We start from the raw sequence: 23,609 nt of genomic DNA on the forward strand, positions 1-23,609 counted from the left end.
CAGAAGCGGTTCTAGGTGAGATGGTCAGAATACATGTGATAATCACAGGCTTTAATAGCAACATGAAAATGGATAATACCAGAATACATGGGATAATCATAGGCTCACCATCAACCTTTGATTGTTTTTGCCATAAATATGAGTATTATTTTGCTTCATGACTATTTTTAGGATTCAATGACACCAGCGAGAATGGTACCAAAAAATTAAAATAGAATTATAATTAGGAGATTTGAGAAATGGTTAATCTTTTTCATGTAGTATTTTTTAATTAATATCCAATGATTATCTATATTTTATCGAGAAGGTTTAAACTTTAAGATTATTTACATATAATTCAAATAACTCAAATATTTGACATGGTTAGTGTCCGCGCATTTACGTGGGTGCTAATACTAGTATCAGTTAAAGAAATAAGTCCAAACAAGGAAAACGGGAAAGCAAATTAATTTTCCTTTTCTTCTGTTAAAATAATGTTCTATTAGAAAAGTAACTTACAAGTTACAACTTTATTCTGTAAATCTTTTTTAATTTAGTTCTATTTGACAGGAGTAGAACAAAGTTAAAGTAAATAAAGATTTGGAAAAAGGAAGGTAAATAGCTTGAGACTCAAGTGTAACCAAAAGGCGGACGCGGGCCTACGTTGTGGGTTGAGGGGTTACGTGACCCCGTTAGTCTCGATAAAAACCCTATATATATTATATTTGTACATATATATGGGACCCCTTAAACATTTTAAGTGTGCCCCCAGAAACAAAAAGACGGATGGGAGGAGTGGTTGCTTTGGGCGCTTAAATTCCAGCCTTTGCCGGTGATGCTGGTTCAAAATCCACGTTCAACTTTTTTCTCCTCCTTTCTATTTTTATTCTTTGAGTATAATGTAATTTATATTTAATAGCAAATTGCTTTTACTTTTATCTCTTTTTTTTGAATTCAATTACAATTTAGTACTAATATATAATAATCAACTTAATTAATATTTTTGTTCTTTGAATACAATATAATTTATATTTAGTAGCAATTTTTTTTTTTTTTTTACTTTTATCCTTTTTTTAATTGATTTATAGTTTAGTACTAATACACAATAGTCAACTTAATTAATTTTATTCTTTGTCTTGGGAAGAAATCTCTCTCTCTCTCTCTCTCTCTCTCTCTATATATATATATATATATATATACTAGTTTCTCGACACGTGTATGTCATTTTGTAAAATAATATCAGTAATATAATTAAGATAAAGCTTTTGAGTAATCGATTATACATGAAAGAATAAAGCACGAGTTTATGTGAATAATCAATATGAATCGTCTAATATTAGCTTGTTTGTCAAGGTCAAGACGATTGAATATACATGTGACATGATGTAAGAGATTTTTATTTTTAAAAACAAACAAAATGAATGAGCACTACTATATTTAGGATAGTAATTTCCCCACATGGTGTCAGTAGTTAAATAAAAATTCTACCCTCAAGTATAGTGCCTACTCAAAAATCAAAGTGGTACTTTCAAATTTCTTCTAATACAAAAACTCAACCTAATAAACAAAACTTAGAAGTTGGAATAGAAGATTGAAGGAAAAAGAAACGTCAATATATTTTCAACATTAGTAGGAATGACAAGAAGATTTTGACATAGTATTAGCTCAGAATAATGGTTTTTCTCAATATTGGTTTAATAGAGGAAAAAGCCTTTATATAAATGTGTCTTTTTATTTTAAAGGTAGCCAATGGTTAAAGAAAAATTTAAAAAATTTGTTAAAACAGAAGCAACGCAACCCTTAGAAAAGACACCTTCTTTTTTAGTATTTTCATCATAATTAAATACTCCTTTATAAATATCATTATATACTATATGACAATTGCCCACTCATTATTTAATAATAATTAATATATTAAATCAAACTAAAGGCAAGAAGAAATTGAGTATTTGTATAATACATAACTAAAAGTAGTTAACCAAGCCTTGAAACTTCGGAACCTGATTCTTGTTTTGTAATGAGGCGTCGTTCAATATGGGACTTGTACTCTATCATGTTTTAGCAAATACATTGGGATTCATCATCAAATTCATTGAAAGTGACCTCTATTTTTATTGCATGTATAAATAATCTCATCCAGAGTGTCCCACAACTGCTCCATTACTCCACTTTAAATTATAATTGAGAAAACTTTAGCGCTGTGAAAAAATTCACAAAACAAATAATCTATTTTAGATTTTCATTATCTTGTTTTGCTTCAACTTCTTCAAAATAATATTAGCCACTAATTTCGATATTGACTTTTAATCATAAGCCTAATATCCCCGACTTTAAATATTTTAAATGTCATATATGGGAAACTCTAAATCATATTGTTGGCAATTATAATGCCCAAATCATTAGTAATATTTTATGCCCAAGCTAAAGCATCTTTATCTCAAATAGTTATAATAATTTTCAGGTATATATACAATCCACATAAATAAATTACTTCATATATATTATTTTGTATCTCAAGATAATTATTAAGTATTATTGTAAGTTTTATTCATGTCTTATAACCTTAAAAATAATATTTTGCATATTTTAAAAATTATATATATTAACAAACTAATTTTGTTTGGTAAAAGAGATAATTACTACAATAACCTTTAGGTATTCCAAACCATATCATTCATGCAAGACACAATAATTATGAGAGCGTGACTCATAAACGATTGATAATTAAAAAGAGTAAGTAAAGATAGTATAATCTGATTTTATCACTTTCTTCTTTCGTAATCCATTGCTTTGATGCTGTTATTTTTGCCATGTACTTTCTAATCATGTCGTGGATGATTGGTAATTAATATATTGGATATTTGGGAATAAAATAAATAAAACCAAATTTTGAATTATATTCTAAAATCTTTCTAAATATTTGGATCTTTGTAACAATTTTTGATTAATGTGTCTAAGAAAGGTACTATTAAGAAAAGACATACTACTTTTTAGTAACTATTTGTAAATTTTCAGAGAAGTAGTACTATAATTTATCATTTATTATCAAAATAAAGAAGCATCTAAATGAAAAGGGATTCTTACTTGAATTCTTGAATGGCTAGAGCTCATCCAGTGCACCTCACTGCCTGTCTATATATCTCGAAAACGAAAGAAGTTTTTGAAGAATAACTATATCAACACACATTATCTTTTTATTAAAGGCAACGTTTTGTTTTTCGACTAAAAGGCAATTAATGAATAGAGTTCAAATGTGGATATTTAGTTACATATTAAAGGACATAACCTTTTAGAAAAGGCACTTAAAATTAAATTGGTTTTCTTATTAATAAATATGTAGATTTTTAAGAAGGGCATTTCAGTAATGCCAAGTCATGTAGTAAATAGTATCAACATTATTTAAATAAATATCTCGGTATGATTATACATGAAAGAACAAGTACAAGTTTCTGTGAAATAATAACAACAACTTTCAAGTAGACATAATACTTTCGGAAAAATTACTTTATGTATATCATTCTTCAACTTCAAAGTATGCTTCGAAGAAACTTATAAATCTTAATATATATATTTCAATCAATGGATTTTAAATTGGTAATAAGATAATACAATTAATTATAACATTAATCAATGTTATACCTAAACACAATAAAGATGCATAGATCATCACATAAGAGATGTCTACCCATAAAATTGATGAACGTATTTCATATACACAAGTGACTTAAGAAAGCAGCCACACTTTTTATCCAAATGATTCCGAGACTTCTATTAAGTATATTGTTTTTATCTTTGTCTAGTCACTTGAACCACCCATTCAATTGAACAACATGCTTCCTATATACATATTTATTTTTTACTTTTTCCTACTTTCTTATGTTCTTGTGAATTACATGGATCTTCTCCAAATGTCAATTCAGCCCAAATGATGGTTAATTAAGTTGTTATAGGATTACTAACCATGACGTAGAGAACATATATTTTTTCCACATAGGCTAGATTCTCCAAGACCCGTCCCAATTTTCTGAAAGATGAGTATATAAAGGTACTCTTTAATTACATTAAATGTCCTACACGATCATTCAGTGCGTGTAGCTATTTTGCAAACTACAGATGGAGTCTAGCAGAAACTCTTTTAAAATCCCGTTTTTTAATTTCTAAAACACTTCATGATAGCATTTGCGAAGCAAAACCAAGGTTGCTAACTGATGCAACCATTCAAGTATATCATCTAAGTAATGTAGTTTGGGGTTTGGAGGAGAGAGAAGAAATATGAAAATAATAATGGTGTATGTTAAACAACAAAAAGTAGTTGATGGATCTACATTAAAATGGTGGCTGCTACTTTTCTAAATGGTTGTGATTGTTGTGAAGGGGTACCTAGACTTTGTAGACGTTAGCTTTTTTCGTTCTATTAATTATGGTATTTAGGTTAATAAGATGGGCATTTTAGTAATTTAACTTTTCACTTAAGGTCTTCCCACTGTTAATATAGTAGAGATATATATATTCGATATTTTTTTTCTTTGAAACTTTTTATTACTACTTGGATGATAAGTCATCATAATCCTTAAGTTTTTAAAGAGTTGATCGCTAGTGATTAGCATACAGTAGTGCCCCCGTCGTCTTCAAATCCTGGGTCCGCCTATGCCAAAAGGAAAAGAAAAAAAAAAGCCTTCCCGCCAAAAGTAACACGTGTGTTCTTCCCTAATACCCAGTTTTATACCAACAAATAATACTTTCCTTATTTTCCTAAAACTCCTTTCTTTCCTAAAAAATTAGTCATCCGCGTGCAATTTTTTAAGAAACCTAATAAGTTCTTTATAAAAAACATGAACATTAGCTATCGGCTATCGCCATTGTATTTGTTCCTAATTTCATAGGAGTAATTCTTTCTTCTCTGTGTTAAATTTTCTTTCACAATACTCGGATTCTTTGTTCTCTCTGTATTTTCACAGCAGGGGCTATCTCTGACTCATTGAGAGAATAGTTGCACATCATCGATCATTGAAGGATTGTTGGTTTCTTGCGATTCCTGTCTCCTTCTTGTTTTAATTTTTCTATGCGTAGTTAAAAATCATGTTGATGGTATCACGACTTCCCAGTGTTCGATTTTACCCTACTGATGCAGAGTTGATCTACTTTCTGAGAAAGTTCTTGAAGGATGAGTCTTTGCCCAGTGAATGCCCTATTAGACTTGGGGAAATCTATGGAGACCAGCCACCATGGGAGATTTCTGATCATCCTGAAGAGAAAATTGGCTACTTTATTTCTTCGTTGAAGAAGCGGAAGGAATCACATAAAAGGTTTCGTCCAACTTGCGCCAACGGGACATGGAAAGGCCAAACCAGCGCTGATCCAATCAAGAATAGTAAGGGCAATGTGGTTGGATTCAGAAAAAGTTATGTTTATCGAACTAGGAGTAGTAAAGAATCAAAGCAAGATAAGATTAATTGGCTGATGAGAGAATATTACGTGGGGGATGATTACTTCTGGGAAAACAATTCTCTGCCGAATCAAGAAAAGTATTACTATAACAGAGAGAAATATGAAGAATGGGGTAGCTATGGAGGAAAAAGAAGTTGCTCAAGTAATAGAAGGTATGTTGCGTGAACCTGACTACAACATTACACAGTCAGCAACAACATCAGTTTGCTGAACAACAGGTTAATTATTTGAGAGGACTCAACAAAAATGGAGGAGACGACATTGTTCCAGATGATTGGTGGCACCAATTCTATTAGATAGATAGACATGGAAAAAGTGAACACTGATATTTGTTAGCAATTTTTTGCCCAACTGAATGTTATGTTAACAAGATGCATCATACTGCAATTATTCTTTTTTCTTTCTGGGCATTGAAATTATTCTTTAATGTGACTTGTTGTGTATACCATTTTTTGTCTGAAAACAGAGAGTCCAGAAACTCTTGGGTGTATCATTGGTGCATGTTTTATGGGGAAAGCAAAAACTCACTGAAATAAATAAGACATCTTTGAGTCCTCTTCTTTTTCTCATAAATTCCCTGTAAAAGACTGCACTTCTAGATCAATTTTAGATAATTAAGAAACAAGATATACCGGAAGGAAAAGGATTTTAAGAGGATACCACAACACTATCTAATTAAGAATAACTCAAAAGGAAAAACAGAGAGAGCCAGAGATCTGTGTGCAAGAAAAAACTTATTTGCCTTCAGGATGGCAAAATCAAGATGCAGCTGTCACTACACATCGATCTAATATATGTACAAACTTTTCATCAGACCAGCGCCAAGGACTGTGTACCCATTCACAAGACTCAAAAAGTTGTGATTTCCAAAAAAAAATAGGAACAGAAAAAGGGTCGTGAATTTTGTACAATGAAACTGGACAAGATGATTGGCGCTACCTGAACAATTTCAGGTACAAGAAATTTATCTGACTCTACTACTGCACACAATTTTGCACCGGGCAGCAATTACCTACAGATTCTTTTGCCTCAGCATTGATCACCCTCACAAAATGGTGGAGTTATAGAATCAGTATTAGCCATCAAGGAGTCGGTGTCTTGGCTGGGAAAATTTAACGGTTGGTCAAACCTAACATCCATGTTGTCCATACCATGCAAGACAAAATCATCCAAGCTGCTGAAACCACCAATTGAACAGAAGGATGGCATGATATCAGGTGTTGATAGCACTTAAATGCTGATAGTCGGTTCTGCTAACCTTCTGGGAAGTTAAAACATTGTCATTGGCATCTGAATGGCCCACCGTGGATGAGTTTGAGGAGAATTGAACCGCGGAAATTTGCATAACCCAATCCATAAGAGAGGACTCATCCTCAAAAGAGACTACTTCTTCCCAGTGTCTGAATGCACAAATCACCAAATTACGAGCATCATCCTCAAAAGAAAAAGGAATGGGAGTCATTGCGTAATCTATTAGGAGCAATGGCAACTCTAAATATATCAAAAAATACAAACCTTGGTAGGCGAAGAAACAAAAAGAGCAATAAACAAAATATTCTTATTTATTAAAGGTACATGCCTTTTTGAGTTTCGGACAACTTATCAGCAGAAACAAACTGACAGTCTGGAAGAAGCCCCATCACTTGTCCAACGATGTTAAAAACCACGCCAGTTTTTTAGTACATATCCAGATGAGATCCAGATGAGTAGTACAAGTACACTTTCTTATCAAGTAAGCACGTTCGAGCATGTTCACCGTGACTTCCCACATTTTGGTGGACATACCTGTCCCAAGAACCTGCAAGATTTCCCAGGAAAAGGATTTAAAAGATTTGTCAATCTTGTTGAAAACGCAAGAGAACATCAATGTTTTATCTAGATTTATCAAACTTCTGAATCGCGATGTCAACAAGGTGTAACCAGGCTAAATTCTGCTGTCGAACTCCTAATGGATTACAGAGGATGCTCAAAGAAGATGCTAATCCACTAAGTAAATCAATTAACTTGAAAACACACAACAACAGGAAACAAAGACAGGAAAAATAATACAAGCATAACGAAGAAAAACAAAGGTTTCCAAAGAATCACAAACATTAGGAAATATGTCCATCATTATCACAGTTCATATCAAATATTTGTTGCAATTCTTACTATTCAACAAGGAAAAAAAATAGCTGTATCATTGTATACTAAATCCATTTATCTATGTAAGACAATTGCAGTAGAACTCACATTCCGAAGCATTGTAGGATCTAGATAGAGGAGAGTCAGAAAATCTTTCACTGTGTTGACTCTTTCCTTGCTCAAACGTCGATGAAAAGCTCCTTCCTTGCCAATCTTTTCCAGTCTCCATACTTCATTGTAAGAGATGGAGGATGGTGCTTCTTGTACACTGCAAATAAAGCAGGATGTTAGATAGTGCCATGTTGCATATATTCGAAGACTTTCCACCACAATCTCCTTCATTGTGTTTTCCCAGTATCGACTATAATTCTCTCTGAGATGCATGTTATGCACAGCTCATTACCATGTTAATCCTCAAGAAACCAACCAAAGCTAGCATTAAGTTCAGTAAATGAGTTTTAATTTGGTTTTCGTTTCTAAATATGTTGCAGATTCATTATACAGTTTGATTAACAGTTTCAAAAATCCACCTACCTAAAATAAATTCCAATATGGTGTTTAAATCATACAAAAGATGAGTTGGAGGTTTTGAGATGGAAGAGGAGTCAACCCTTTCAGTGTCTTCTTCTGTCATATTTCCTTTTTTCGTTCTGCCTAAGGCTTTAGTAGAGAACTTTTATCTGCTTACTCCTTGGTTCTTTCAATAGCAGCTTTATATCCTTATACTACAGTAGCCGCTTTCTCTATCATTAACCGGTGTTGAAATGTCAACTTTCCTACTCTCCAATGGGTGTTGTTTATGTTTAAGACAAATTGAAAAGGTCAGATGAGATCACCCTCCTGCCTCAAGGCTTCTGTATTCAACTTAGCTTTTTCTTTAAAACCACAAATTCTAGGTGAGTTACATGAGGGAAAATAAACAAAATCTAATACTTGAGCACTCAGTAGCCAGCTCGGTATCATTTGTATATCTAACAATTTCCAGTGGGAAGTGTAGTTAACCGAACAAGGAATTATTAAATAGGGCAAAAAAAAAAGATGGTTGATGTCAAACAATGGTAAGAATAGACATTGATGGTAACATAGCATTTCTCATTTAAGGTATAAAATCCCAACATGAAGCATAAAAGAAACATATCCCAGACAGATAGCAAAACAACATTTTCATTACCATACCTTGTATAAGCTACTACCTTGTAAATTAAATAGTTTCCTAAAAGAACTTAACTCTATTTANAATATTAAATCCAATCCGTTTTTCTGTTTTGGTAACAGAAAAGTAACTACCCTCTTCAATTTTCCCTCTTTATTTTCCCTCTTTATTATTGAGTAAATGGCCATTTATGTAATGGCATTTATGTTGTGGGCGTTTTGCATAAACAGCCATTCTGAAGAGACCCAACTTTGGCTATATATACTACACTATTCTGCTCAGAATTTTAACTACAATTTTCTGAGTTTCCTCTCCTTCTTCTGCATACTTTTAGCATCAAAACAAAGCAAAAAGTAAGTGTGATTTGCTACCGAACTTTGTGTTCGCTGAAACACTGGGGTTTGAAGTACCACTACACCAGTGTGTAATTCGTTCTATCCTGGGAGGAAATAATCCATAACCTTGGGTACTAGGAGGGGATTAAATTCCTTAAGGAAACACTGTGAATTCAGTGGGCTCGAATTGGTTTATGTCATTTCTGTTTATATTCATTACTGTTTATATTCATTTATATTTCCAGAATTTATTTTACAAATACAGTGTAATAACAGTATTTTGGTTGGCTTGCCTGACAATGGTGTCAGGCGCCATCACGACCTTTAGTGAAATTTGGGTCGTGACAAATAATTTTGCAAGCATAACATAAGTTTGTAAAGAGGTGAAGAAATCAGAGAAACGGCAGGGGTTTGGGAATGAAATTAAAGAGGGTTTTTTTTTAAGAGAGCTGAAAAGGTTTGGGAATAAAAGGGAGGGAATGGATTAAAAAACAGGGAAATATTGGGGTTTGGTGGGCGCTATTTTTTGTAAGGTTTGCGGAGGTCATTGACCGCCATAAATATAATATATTTGCGGGAGGTAAATAAACCCCTACAATTTGATATAAATTGCGGAGGTTATAGTAACCGTTGCAATAAAACCTTCGCAAATTTGACATTTTTTTTTTAGTGAAAACAACAAAATAAAATAGTTTTGCGTAGTGTGTATATGCTTGATCCAGTACGTATTCTCTTTAATTGGTACACCTTCCTTTTTATATCTTGGTCTTGGATGGCATAAACTTTGCAAATAAGATAATTGTTTTGGCAAAAACCATTCCTGCTCTCTTTCTTTTATGGGTTCATGTTAAACTTGCCAAAAGAGAACAAACCAAGAGTACCACAATTATTTATTACATGTGACTGCAACAGAAAAATAATGTAAAACTCTTTTTCTTCTTTTGAAATTCTGGGTTGCTTTTTTGTTATGGCCATGGAATTGGAATGATTTAACATATCTTGAGCTGATGGTGCTTGTCAATCTTAGTATTTGTCCTTCCTGTTTGGCATTCTCCTTAATATACCAATCATTCTTGAATATGCTTTCTTTAACAAGTCTTTACGGCTATTAATACAATTCCATTTCATTTATGCAGAAAATTCAATTCGACAAGTTAGTTTCCGACCACTTCCACGCCGTTGAAAAGTTCTCGAAAAATAGTAAATTTTCGACGACTTTTCCGTGCTTTCCTCCAAAAAGTTTTCAAAAATTCTAACAACAAATTTAACGTCCATTTTATTGATTCCATAAAAATAGGCATAGGGTAACCTAGTAGTTAGCAAATATATTATTTTAGACCATGTTCAATATTTTATCAAAAAGCTTAGTGGATGGTTATAACTGACTTGACCTCGAGACATATGACTATGTTAAATTAAATATCTCTACATGATTTAAAAATACATAACAAAAAGTAAGTGTTTTGTCCATTTTAACAATTCTTTGATTGTTCATGTTCGTGTTCCAAAGAAGCTAAAAAAAGAAAAAAGTCAACTTGATGGAGTGAAGAGGCAGATCTTTCCTTTCCTTTTTACTCCGAGTCCGGAATCAAAATGTGATTCTTTTGAACTCAAAATACATAAGTAGGTAGAAAAAAAGAAGAAGATATTTTTATGTATAGTGCCAAATACTTGGCGCTATACAATAACGGTAACTGTGCCGTTAATGTATAGCGCCAAGTATTTTGGCACTATACTGAAAAAGCTGACACGCCCAGGTATAGCGCCAAAATACCTGACACTATACTCGCTTTTCCTGGCCCCACCAATAATTCCTGACTTCAATAATTCAAAAGCGTATAGTGCCAACTTTTTCGGCGCTATATATATATAAAAAAAAATTCCCGGCTAGCCATTTCCTATATAAAGAGGTTAGGATTGTATAGAAATTCATTCAAAATAATTTTTAACTCTTGTTGAAACGTTTATTGTTGTTAAATTCTCCAGCATTTTTTCATTATGTCTGAAGAGCGTAGAATAAGAGTTTCATTATATTGGAGGGGGGGGGGTGAGGTTGTGATGGTGAATAACTCCGTGGGCTACAATTTACCTGCTAAGTGTCATGTTAAATTGCCACTTACAATGGAGTACGATACATTGATATCGTTGTTATGCAAAAAAATGAGTGTGAGGAAACGTTCAGTGATACTTAAAGTAACCGGAAGATATCCGTATTCCGTCACTGGGGTTGCTTTTTACTCGGAGTTTAACATCGACGATGATGAAACTTTGAGTGATTTTCTGAGGACTCCGGACGAATGCCGGGAATTTCTTGTAATCACAATGTTGGAGATGTACGTGAAGGTCGAAGACGTTCCAAAAAATGAGGTTGTGCGTAGTAGAGATAACCCCCAGTCATCGGGTGGTTATTCTGAAGCAGTTTTTGTCTGACGGGTTCCGGATGAAAGAGTTTTCCTTGATTTAAACTTATCACCGCCGGCGAATGAGCAGCGAGAAAATAATTTATACCCTGCTTTCCATAATTCACAAGACGAGTGGTAAACTTCAATTTTCATTTGTGTTAATTATGTATATTTTTAGCGTATTGAATTTGTATTAACGCTCATATATTTAATAGGGGGTACCGGCCGGATATGAGTTTTACAAGTGGCCCATCCGGTAGTCATCACCTAATTGAAAACGTCTATCATGGAATTTCATCACATTACGACTTATAAGTGAAGTGATATAGCCATATGAAAAGCATTTATTAATTCAGTAACTTATATTTTTGTTGGTTGTGCAGTGAAAACGAGCAAGTTGAACCACCTGTACTCACTCAATTGCCCGAAAATGACGTATTACATCGGGATCTAGCAGATGCACAGAGTGAGGAACAGAATAGTGATTACGATAACAATGCGGATGAATCCGGAGACGAGACACCCTTTCCTCGTGAGGATGGTGATGCGCAGGATGAGGAGGAAGGACCTGATTTGAAGAGAGACCCCCTAGACGAAGAGTGTACGAGTCCGAAGTGCCGTTCCATTCAAGGGAGATTCCTTACATTGATAACTTGCCAACCGTGCCGGATGTGGAAGCTCTCACAAGGTATTTTGATGAAATCCGGACAGCAATGTGGGATGAGTCTAGACCAACGATGCTTGCAAAGGGGATGCTTTTTCCTGATAAAGCGCGCCTAAGCAGGACTTGTAAAATGCACAACGTAAAAGAGTGTCATGAGATGCAAGTATGGGAGTCAAGTCCGACGGTATAATTTAAATTCATATTTTTAAAAACTTAATTGTACAAATTATATATATATATATATATATACCTATGGATTCCGGGCTCGATATTTTGAGGCCCAGTGGCACCAAACTATCATTAATAATTATGTGTGTCGATACAATTATTAACTTAATTGTACAAAGTTTGCATTTTCAACTACCAGTGTAAGATACTTAAACAAAAGGAATTCTAAGCTAAAATACTACACATTACTACGCTACAAGGCTCTAAATTTTACTACGCTAAAAAATAATCTAAACTAAACATAAACAACAAATAATTTAATTGCAAATAACACACAAAACGCCATGAAAACACATATATATAAATCAGGATATTAATAGACAAATTTACTTGACAAATTTATATTTTTTATAAAATACTAATATTAAATCCGGATAAATTTAACATACTAGTTTCGAAAAAAAAACACAAACCGAAATAGAACACATACAAATCAAATAATATGCATTATTATAAAAGTTTCAACTTAAAATAAACCGAAATACCTCGATTTAAAATTTTCGGAAAGCAAATAGATTGAATTTTGACTCGAGAAGTGTGAATCAACAATAAACGAAGCTCTACTCGAATGTGGGACCTACGTTCTTCACCTTTTATGTGACGGGGGGACCCAAATTTTTTTTTTTTTAAATGGTGGGGCAGCGGTGGGGGACCAAGAAGGAGTAAAATATTGCAGATTGAGGAGGAAGAAGAAGCAGCGTCGTGAAGAAGAAGACTGTTCGATTTTTAAAAAGGAGTATTGCGCCAGGTATTTTGGCGCTATACCTGGGCGTGTCAGCTTTTTCAGTATAGTGCCAAAATACTTGGCGCTATACATTAACGGTACCGTTAATGTATAGCGCCAAGTATTTTGGCACTATACATAAAAATGTCTTCTTCTTTTTTTCACCTATTTATGTATTTTGAGTCCAAAAGAACCACATTTTGGTTCCGGTATGTTTTTACCCCTTCTCCTTGTACTGTATTTCTTCTTTATTCCCCTTAAATTTTCGTTTTTGTTAGAGACAATTCTGATATATTTTTAACTTTTATATATATATATATATATACATATATATATATATATATATATATATATATATATATATATATATATATATATATATATATATATGTATAAACTACCAGCTATGTCAATTATAAGTAGTTCATCATAAAAATGGCCAATTCTTAAAATATTATTAATATTAGCCAACTAGCTATTTGTAGCCAAAAAAATATTAAATATTTTGCTTTCTTTTGAGTGAGTGTTATTAGAATAGATTGAGTACATCTTAAGGAGCTTGATCTTAGTTTGGGATGATTTGGTGAAGTTTTGAGGTGGTTTGAATTGAAAATTCAAAATAAAAACTGAACATGAAAAAAGTGATATGTGTATTACACTGTGTATCATTTGTGTATCAATATGTATCAATCGTGTATCACATGTATATCCATGTATACCTGTGTGTGAGATACATGCGTGATACATGTTTGATACATGTGTCGCAGAAATTTTTTTTTGAACTTGATTTAATTACGAATTTTGATACAAAACCAATCCAAATCACCTCCAATCTTCCTCAAATTTTCTATATTGACTTATCTATATTTTTTCAATGAATTTCAACTATACCCATTGAAAAAGTTCCTTTTTTACTTAGATTTTTGGAATATTGTATATTTTTGGACTTATCCGTTTTATTTTTCGAAAGCTTTTACGTAAAACTTTGAAGGAAATATGATTTTTGGCCTAAAATAGAACTTGAGTTAACCACAATCAACAATTTTAGTAAACGGCCTAGTATCGGTGTTTTGACGATTCCGGTAGGTTCATATAATATTTTTGGACTTGTATGCACGTTTGGTTGGGGTGTAGGGTGACCCGAGCGCATTTCGGCGGATTATGTGATAATTTGTGAAAATGAGTTTTAAAGTTGAAATTCTTGAGTTTTAATGATCGATTCTTCATATTTAATGTTATTTTGATAACTCGAGGTAGCGAGTAAGTTTATATGATGTTATTACACTTGTGTGCATGTTCAGTTTGGAAAATGCTCTACATAAAAATTTAAAAAAAACTCTCAAAACTCGAACTCGAAACATTTAATTAATGGTAAAAAAAATTATATTTATTCTACCACAACCTTTACAAATACAACCAAATCTTTCTATATCAGCCTTGTTTATTTCGAATATTTTTGGCTGCCAAATCAAAGTGATGCTATAAAGGATATATATTACAACATAACATGAGAATTTGATTTCAAAGAAACTTAATTGTTATAATAAGATATTATTACATAGGATAGTTGTTATAGAAGAGGCTTTTTTTCTTCTTTTGCTAATATATAGAAGAGTTTTGGCTGTACTAACTTAATTGGTTGACATAACCCATTCCCCTATAGGGGGAACCATTTAACATCATGTTGTCAATTTAACTAGTAATTTGGACAAGCATTGGACACCCCACCCACCCCCCCCCCCCCCCCCCACCAAATTTTCAATTAAAGAAGGAGATCTGTTTTGTGTATTATTGGTGGAGTTTTGTCTATTCGGGACCTCCAGTAAAATTGGACAATCATTAGCTTTGATGGATTCTTTCTAACACGTGCTGCAAATGTAGCCCTAGTGAAAGGTGCTTTTGACGTACTCCCTCGATCCAAAATAAGTGATTTTTTGGATGTTTTCACACAGATTAAGAAATTCACCTTTTAGCATTAATTAGTAATGGAATTGACCATATTAACCTTTACTATCTCACATAAACACTCCTAACACATATTCCAACACTATTTACTCCAAGGACAATGTAGGAAAAAAATAATTAATTCATTCTTGAAATCTGAAAAAATCACTTATTTTGGACCACAAGAAAAAGGCCAAAAAATCACTTATTTTGAATCGGAGGGAGTAATATTTAATTTCGCTTTCAAAAATAATTCAAGCAAAGTAACCAAATATTTCAAAAGAATTATTTGCGGCTCTAACGCACTTGGTTCGAGTAGTGAGGACCAAAACAATATTAGGAGGACAATGTGGCACCATTTATGTCTAAAATTACTTTAGGGAGTATTTTGAAAATCTTTTCTCGAAAATTCTTTAAAAATACTAATGCAAAGAGAAACGTATTTGGGTAGGTATTTTCAGGGCGGATGGAGCTTTAAGGTATTGGTTCATTTGAATCCATTACGTTTGAACCGTAATATAAATTTATAAGTAAAATTTTATTAAAATTAAAATAAATATTAGATATAAACGCATAACTTTAACAATATAACGAGTTTAAGGCTAAGAGACTTAAATGTTAAACTCATATAACTTAAATCCTGAATCCGCCGTCAAATATTTTCTCCCAAGATTTATGGGTGTTATAGTTGAAATTTCCCTTGAAAAACACCTAAATCACTTCATAAAAGAAACAGTTCTTGAAAAAAGAAATTGCAAATTATTCTTGAAAAGCTTTATGAACAAACACATTTTTGAGATACTTCTGCAAGCGAATACCTTCTGATTTCTGCAGACCTTTTATTTTTCAAAAGAACTTTTTCAATAGAGAAGATGTTATATCACAATTTAGAATTTGAATAGCTTGATGAATTTAAATTTAAAGAAATTATAACATTGTATATGAAATATAAATTAAAAAGAATCCATAGTTAGTCTGTGACGGACCTATATTGAAGCTTATGAATGCTCAAGCAACCATTATATTTTACCCTAACACTCCATCCGGTTTATAATAAGAGACCAATTTGTCTTGGGCACACCCATTAAGTAAATATTAAATTGTGGACAAAAATAGTTAGTGTGACTAAACTACCCTTAATTAAATATTACAGCATAATTTTATGTGAGGAGTAAAAGAATTTTTAGGGATACGTACACAAGGGTAATTTTGGAAAAACAAATTAAATTTTTTCTTGATTATATAAATGAACTCTTATTTTGGACCAAAATAAAAAGATAAATTATTCACTTATTGTGGACCGGAGGGAATACTATTTTTATTGATTGAGCGCACAATTTCAAAAAATAGAAAGTCTAATATAAAAATAGGTCCACAACTGCGGTTAGTGTGATGACCCTTGGGTCATCACCTGTTTTCTTATTCATTCCGTGCGTCCGAGGCCTCGAAAACCTCATTTAGGGTTGTCTCAAATTGCGTGCGCAGTCTGGGCGCGTAGCCGGAAAGCTTAAATATGAATTCTGTGTGAAAAATGCTAAATTTTGATATTAATATGAGAATATTTGACTTCGGTCAATATTTTTGGTAAACGGACCCGGACACGTGATTTGACGGTTCCGGAGGGTCTGTAGAAAAATATGGGACTCGGGCATATGCCCGGAGTCGAATTCCGAGGTTTAGAGCCCGAGAAATGAATTTTTCTGTGAAATTATTTTTCTGAAATTATTAAGGAAATTGGAAATGGAAATTGATTAAAAGACTGTGGTATCGGGCTCGTATTTTGGTTCCGACGCCCGGTACAAGTCTTATATATGGTTTAAGCGATTTCTGTAAAATTTGGTTGAAAACGGACGTCGTTTGACGTGTTTCGGACTCGAAATGGAAATTTGATGCTTTATGAACATTTCAAAGAAAAACATGAGTCTTGAGGCTTGATTCGATGTATATGATGTTATTTTGGCGATTTGATCGTACGGATAAGTCCGTAGGATGTTTTTGAGGTTGTGTGTATAATTGATTTGGAGCCCCGAGGGCTCGGGTGAGTTTTGGATAGGCATCGGATTGCATTTCTCACTTTAAAAAAAAATCTGGTATCAGTTATCTGCAATTTTCGCATTTGCGAAGCCAGAGTTCGCAAATGCGAATGCCCAGCTATCGCAAATGCGAAGACTGGTTCGCAAATGCGAAGCCAGCCTAGGCAGGCCAAGGTCCGCAAATGCGAAGCCAGGCATCGCAAATGCGATGGACACTGGTTCGCAAATGCGAGACCCAGTTCGCAAATGCGAAGGGTCCCTTGGGCAGCTTGAGTTCGCAAATGCGAACAATAATGTCGCAATTCCCAAGCCTGCTGGGTTCGCAATTGCGAACCCATGTTCGCATTTCCCACATCTGAGGCCTGCATTTTTCATACTTAGACTAATTTTCAACCCATTTCTTCATTCTTTCAAATCAAACACTCCATAGGCGATTTTCCAAGAAACTTTCTTCTCCAAATCATTTGTAAGTCAATTTTTACTTAATCCCTTCAATCATTTACATCATTTATCATGTTTTCATCTTAAAATCAAGGATTTTCATGGGTGAAAATGGGGATTTTGGGTAGGACCTAGGTTTTCTTCAAATTGGGGAGTTGGACCTCAATTTGAGGTCCGATTTCAAAACTAATCATAGATATGAACTCGTGGGGGAATGGGTAACCGGGTTTTGGTTCGAACCTCGGGTTTTGACCACGTGGGCCTGGGGGCGTTTTTGGAATTTTGAGTAAAACTTTGGGAAATTCATTTTCATGCATTCAAATTGATTCGATTAGCATTTGTTGATGCATTCAAGTAATTTGTGACTAGATTCGAGCGGTTTGGTGGTGAATTCAAAGGGTAAAGCTATACTAGAGGCTTGAGTTGAGTTTGGAGCATTTGAGGTAAGTGTTTGGTCTAACTTTGGCTTGAGGGAATAGGAGTAGAGTCTTATTTGTTAATTGCTATTTGTCGAGTACGGTGTATAGGCATGGTGACGAGTATCTATACACTGGTGTCGAGCATGACCGTGAGTCCTAATTTGCTAAATTATCGAATTTGTAATTGTTATTTATGAGAAATTGGTTGGAAATCTTTAACACTGAGCCAGTAATTGTTGAGACTAAGTGTGGATTTAATTGTGTTAAGTAGAGATTGAATGAGTTTGGTTATAGCTGGATCTCCCTTGCCGGGATAGTTTATTATATTACATTGCTCCCTTGCCGGGATAGTTATTATAACATCTTTCTCCCTTGCCGGGATTATGTTTTGTATTGTGTTAAAAGAAATGGGATCGTGTAGCACGCCGACCACGAGTTATTATCTTGTCGCACGCCGACCAAGAGATATTATGAAATGGGATCGTGTGGCACGCCGACCACGAGATATTATGAAATGGGATCGTGTGGCACGCCGACCACGAGATATTATGAAATGGGATCGTGTGGCACGCCGACCACGAGTTATTATGAAATGGGAACGTGTGGCACGCCGACCACGTGATATTATTGTAATGGGAGCGTGTGGTACGCCTACCACGTGATGTAAGGAAATGGGATCGTGTTGCACGCCTGCAATGAGAGGAAATTGAAATAAGTGAAAGTGGTTTGCTTTCCTTTATTCTGTGTTAGAAGAAATCAGATGTAGTTTCTTCTGTTATTCCTGATATTCTGTTTTACCTGCTTCCTCATAAGCATGTTTCCCCCTCCCAGCTTTAATTGCTTACTTTCCACTATTATTTGGTTGTACTTGTATATATATATCTGCACAGGTTTATCTGGTAGTCTGGTCTAGCCTCGTCACTACTTCGCCGGGGTTAGGCTAGGCACTTACCAGCACATGGGATCGGTTGTGCTGTTGCTACACTCTGTGCATCTTTTTGCACAGATCACAGTACCGGACCAGCAGCTTTTGTACAGCAGTAGGAGCATTTGGGAGCTGACTTCAGTCCAGAGATCCCGAGTTAGCTTTGCTGACGTCCGCATGGCCCGAAGTCTCTTCTATCCTTATTTCATTTGTTGTCCTTGTACCGGAACAAACAGTATTGTATTTTATTCAGACTCTGTCTTTAGTATTCTATAGACGTTCGTGAGTTAGTGACTCCAGTCTTGGGTAGAGGTTGTAATTGAATTTCCGCGCTTGTTTTCAGTTCATTTATATTTAAGACTTCCGCTTTTCTATTAAATGTTTCGTTGTTTTTATTAATGTCAAGGTTCGCTAAAAGAGATAATAAATAGTTGGCTTGCCTAGCTCCTAATAGTAGGCGCCATCACGACTCCCGAGGGTAGGAAATTCGGGTCGTGACAAGTTGGTATCAGAGCTCTAGGTTACATAGGTCTCACAACTCACGGACAAACTCAGTAGAGTCTGAGGGATCGGTACGGAGACGTCTGTATTTATCCCCCAGAGGCTACAGTGTTAGGAAAACTTCACTTTTGTTCTTTCTTGTCGTGCGATTCTGTTTCTCAAATATTGATTGTCCTTCTACTCTGTTCTTTCGCAGATGGCGAGAACACGTGCTTCCTCTTCTACCGCGCAGCAGCCCGAGCCCCCAGCAGCAGCTCCTATGAGGGGCAGAGGGCGAGGTCGAGGCCGTGCCAGAGGCCGAGGCAGGGGCAGAGCTCAGCCCCGAGCAGCAGTCCCAGAGGTGGAGCCTCATGTTGATTATGATGAGGAGGTTCCAGCCCTAGCAGCTCCGGTGGGCCCAGCTCAGGTCCCAGAGGGGTTTATAGCCACCCCAGTTCTTCAGGACTTTTTGGTCAGGTTGGTAGGCTTTTTGGAGAGCGTCTCTCTAGCGGGTTTGATTCCAGCAGCACCAGCCACTTCTCAGGCTGGAGGAGGAGTTCAGACTTCTGCTACACGTACTCCGTAGCAGGTAGCTCTCCAGGCTCAGGTTCCAGCGGTTCAGCCAGCTGTGGCAGTTCAGCCGGGTATTGTGACTCAGACCGGCGATGGAGCGGCTATGTCCGCAGATGCTTTGTGGAGGCTGGATAGATTCACCAAGCTCTTCACCACCACATTCAGCGGTGCTTCTTCAGAGGACCCCCAGGANTATATATATATATATATATATATATATATATATATATATATATATATATATATATATATATATATATTATCTTTTTAAAATTTTCTATCTTATCTTTAATATGTGTTTATAACTAAGTTTTTGTCCCTACCTTTATCATAAGTCCTTTTTCATACTCTTTTCAATTATTCACCCTTATCATTTAACGTAAATTCTCACGAGTTTTACCTTATTTTCTAATCTATCATTAGCAGTTTTACTTTTGAAGAAATAAAATCACAAAACAAACTAATTTGTTATTACAACAATAACAACAAATTAAGTGTAATCTCACATGTGGGTATGGGGAGAATAATGTATATGCAGATTTTATCCCTACCTTGTGGAGGTAGAGTAACTGTTTCCGATATACCTTCGGTTCAAGAACAATGAAAATAAAATAACAAACAGTAGCAACAACAATATAATAAGAACAAATGGAAACTAATTTAATTATTATATAAATAAAATAACAAATGACCTATCCTTCTCTTTTTTGTTTATGAGTAATTAATACTTTTAGGGGTCGTTTGGTTAGAAAGATGTTAACCCAGAATTAATTATTTCGGGATTAGTTATTCCATCTTTTCACAAGGATAAAAAATTACTATATTTTGGGGATAACTAATCTCGTGATTAATTATACCGTACTTTTTCTACCAACCAAATATGAAATAAATTCTTCTTAAATTTAGTCCCAAAATTAATATTTCCTTGTACCTTATGAAATCAAACGTTGTTAGAATAAATGATACTTTACGTTTCTATCATTTTGCAATTTTATTTTTATAAAAGAGAAAAGCACGGAAAAACGAAAAAAGGTGAAAGAAAGGATTCCCAAACGCTAACATCACACACAGAGAAAATGACAAAAATAATCCCTTATCTTTGACAGTAGGATTATAATGGTCCTTTAAATATACTCTTACCGATTTTAATCCTTTAAATTTAACAAAACTTAACAATTTTAATCTCCGTCCATTTCTTAACAAACCCACAAATTAAATATAACAGCCAACAAACAGCCTTTCCCCAACTGGTTTCTCTTGTCCACTTACTTTCCCAATTCCCTCTTTACAAAAACAAAAACAAATAAAACAAAGCTCAATCTGGAAAAAGCTCGTCTACACAAGGAAGATGATGTGTTTGGTCAAAGGCCATGGGTGAAGATTCATGTCAGAAACATCGTGAAGGTGGAAAAAGGATCAAAATATTTTCAGCTAATTTTCTTCGTTTATCGTCTAGTTATGAAAATGGAATTTGTTAAGTGAAAACTGTTACCTTGGATGGAGAGACAAACTTAAAGGTAAAAAAAGATTTATCCTCTGGATCATGCTCAGATTCTCCTCATGGTTCAAAGCTTAGAATTCAGCATGTCTATGGAGTTGTTGTATTCATTGGTCATGAGTCATGACAACAAAGTTATGCAAAATTCTACCGAATCTCCTTCGAAAAGGAGTGGGATAGAACTACAAATGTACAAAAATAATTTATATCCCCTTCTCCCCTCCTTGTCGTGATATCGTTTATCAGTGGCTTTAGTTCTGTAAAAGAACTCAATCAACTATCTTTATACGTGANGTCCGGTCTAGCCTCGTCACTACTTCGCCGGGGTTAGGCCAGGCACTTACCAGCACATGGGGTCGGTTGTGCTGATGCTACACTCTGTGCATCTTTTTGCACAGATCACGGTGCCGGAGCAGCTTTTGGACAGCAGTAGGAGTTTTGGGAGCTGACTTCAGTCCAGAGATCCCGAGGTAGCCTTGCTGGCGTCCGCATGGCCCGAAGTCTCTTCTATCTTTACTTTAGCTTGTTATCCCTTGTACCGGAACAAACAGAATTATGTTTTTATCCAGACATTGTATTTAGCATTCTCTAGACGTTCGTGAGTTTGTGACTCAAGTTCTTGGGTAGAATTGTATTGAACTTCCGCGTTGCTATCAGTTTATTTATATTTAAGACTTCCGCTTTTCTATTAAATGTTTCGTTGTTTTATTAATGTCGAGGTTTGCTAAAAGAGGTAACAAATAATATGCTTGCCTAGCTCCTAATAGTAGGCGCCATCACGACTCTCGAGGGTGGGGAAATCCGGGTCGTGACAAGCTGATATCAGAGCGCTTGGTTACATAGGTCTCACAACTCACGGACAAACTCGGTAGAGTCTGAGGGATCGGTGCGGAGACGTCTGTATTTATCCCAGAGGCTACGAGTTAGGAAACCCTCACTTTTGTTCTTTCTTGTCGTGCGATTCTGTTTCTCAAATACTGATTATCTTTCTACTCTGTTCTTTCGCAGATAGCGAGTATACGTGCTTCCTCTTCTACCGCGCAGCAGCCCGAGCCCCCAGCAGCAGCTCCTATGAGGGGCAGAGGGCGAGGCCGAGGCCGTGCCAGAGGCCGAGGCCGGGGCAGAGCTCAGCCCCGAGCAGCAGTCCCAGAGGTGGAGCCTCATGTTGATTATGATGAGGAGGTTCCAGCCCTAGCAGCTCCGGTGGGCCCAGCTCAGGTCCCAGAGGGGTTTATAGCCACCCCAGTTCTTCAGGACTTTTTGGTCAGGTTGGTAGGCTTTTTGGAGAGCGTCTCTCTAGCGGGTTTGATTCCAGCAGCACCAGCCACTTCTCAGGCTGGAGGAGGAGTTCAGACTTCTGCTACACGTACTCCGTAGCAGGTAGCTCTCCAGGCTCAGGTTCCAGCGGTTCAGCCAGCTGTGGCAGTTCAGCCGGGTATTGTGACTCAGACCGGCGATGGAGCGGCTATGTCCGCAGATGCTTTGTGGAGGCTGGATAGATTCACCAAGCTCTTCACCACCACATTCAGCGGTGCTTCTTCAGAGGACCCCCAGGATTTCTTATACAGCTGCCATGAGGTTCTTCGGACTATGGGTATTGTGGAGACCAATGGGGTCGACTTCGCCACCTTTCGACTAGCAGGATCCGCCAAGACTTGGTGGAGGGACTATTGTTTAGCCAGACCAGCAGGGTCGTCATCTCTGACTTGGGACCAGTTTGCAGAGTTGTTCTTGGAGAAGTTTCTCCCTGTTACTCAGCGAGATGCTCTTCGCAGGTAGTTTGAGCGCCTTCAGCAGGGCTCTATGACAGTCACACAGTATGAGACTCGGTTTATTGATCTAGCTCGCCATGTTATTGTTATACTCCCCACCGAGAGAGAGAGGGTGCGGAGGTTTATTGATGGTTTGATTCAGTCGATCCGTCTCCAGATGGCTATGGGAGCCGGGAGTGAGATTTCTTTTCAGGAGGCGGCCAATGCGGCCCGTAGAGTTGAGATGGCTCTTGCACAGGGAGGTGGTCATGGGTCAGATAAGAGGCCCCGTCATGCAGGTAGATTCAGTGGTACCTCGTCCGGAGGTAGAGATTCTTATGGTAGAGGCCATCCTCCGAGGCCCTTTTAGTCAGCCCTACAGGTCTCACATGGTACTTTAGGTGGTCGTGGTTCTCAGCCGCATTATTCTGACCAGCAACTCTTCAGTTCACCATCAGCACCTATCAACGCACCACCACTCCGTTATT

General features: G+C 35.9%; 1 protein-coding gene and 1 pseudogene across 1 annotated transcript; one reads left to right on the forward strand and one right to left on the reverse strand.

Moving 5' to 3' along the window:
• Positions 4,762–5,825, forward strand: LOC109234963 (annotated as a pseudogene).
• On the reverse strand, positions 6,145–21,630 carry LOC109234090 (protein SAR DEFICIENT 1-like). Its single transcript, XM_019399936.1, has 3 exons — positions 21,365–21,630; positions 7,660–7,819; positions 6,145–7,225 (listed from the first exon to the last, which is right to left on the reverse strand). The coding sequence occupies exons 1-3, from the start codon at positions 21,415–21,417 to the stop codon at positions 7,067–7,069; spliced, it is 372 nt and encodes a 123-aa protein (XP_019255481.1). The 5' UTR covers positions 21,418–21,630; the 3' UTR covers positions 6,145–7,066.

The sequence above is a fragment of the Nicotiana attenuata genome, chromosome 11, assembly GCF_001879085.1.
Source record: "Nicotiana attenuata strain UT chromosome 11, NIATTr2, whole genome shotgun sequence".
NCBI classification, from domain to species: Eukaryota; Viridiplantae; Streptophyta; class Magnoliopsida; order Solanales; family Solanaceae; genus Nicotiana; species Nicotiana attenuata.

Excerpts from the sequence above, each read along its gene's own strand:
- LOC109234090 (XM_019399936.1), bottom strand. The coding sequence starts at position 21,417 with ATGATCCAGAGGATAAATCTTTTTTTACCTTTAAGTTTGTCTCTCCAT. Across the intron at positions 7,820-21,364 it reads AGTTTGTCTCTCCATCCAAG|TGTACAAGAAGCACCATCCT; the intron begins GTAACAGTTTTC and ends CTTTATTTGCAG. Across the intron at positions 7,226-7,659 it reads ATCCTACAATGCTTCGGAAT|GTTCTTGGGACAGGTATGTC; the intron begins GTGAGTTCTACT and ends GAAATCTTGCAG.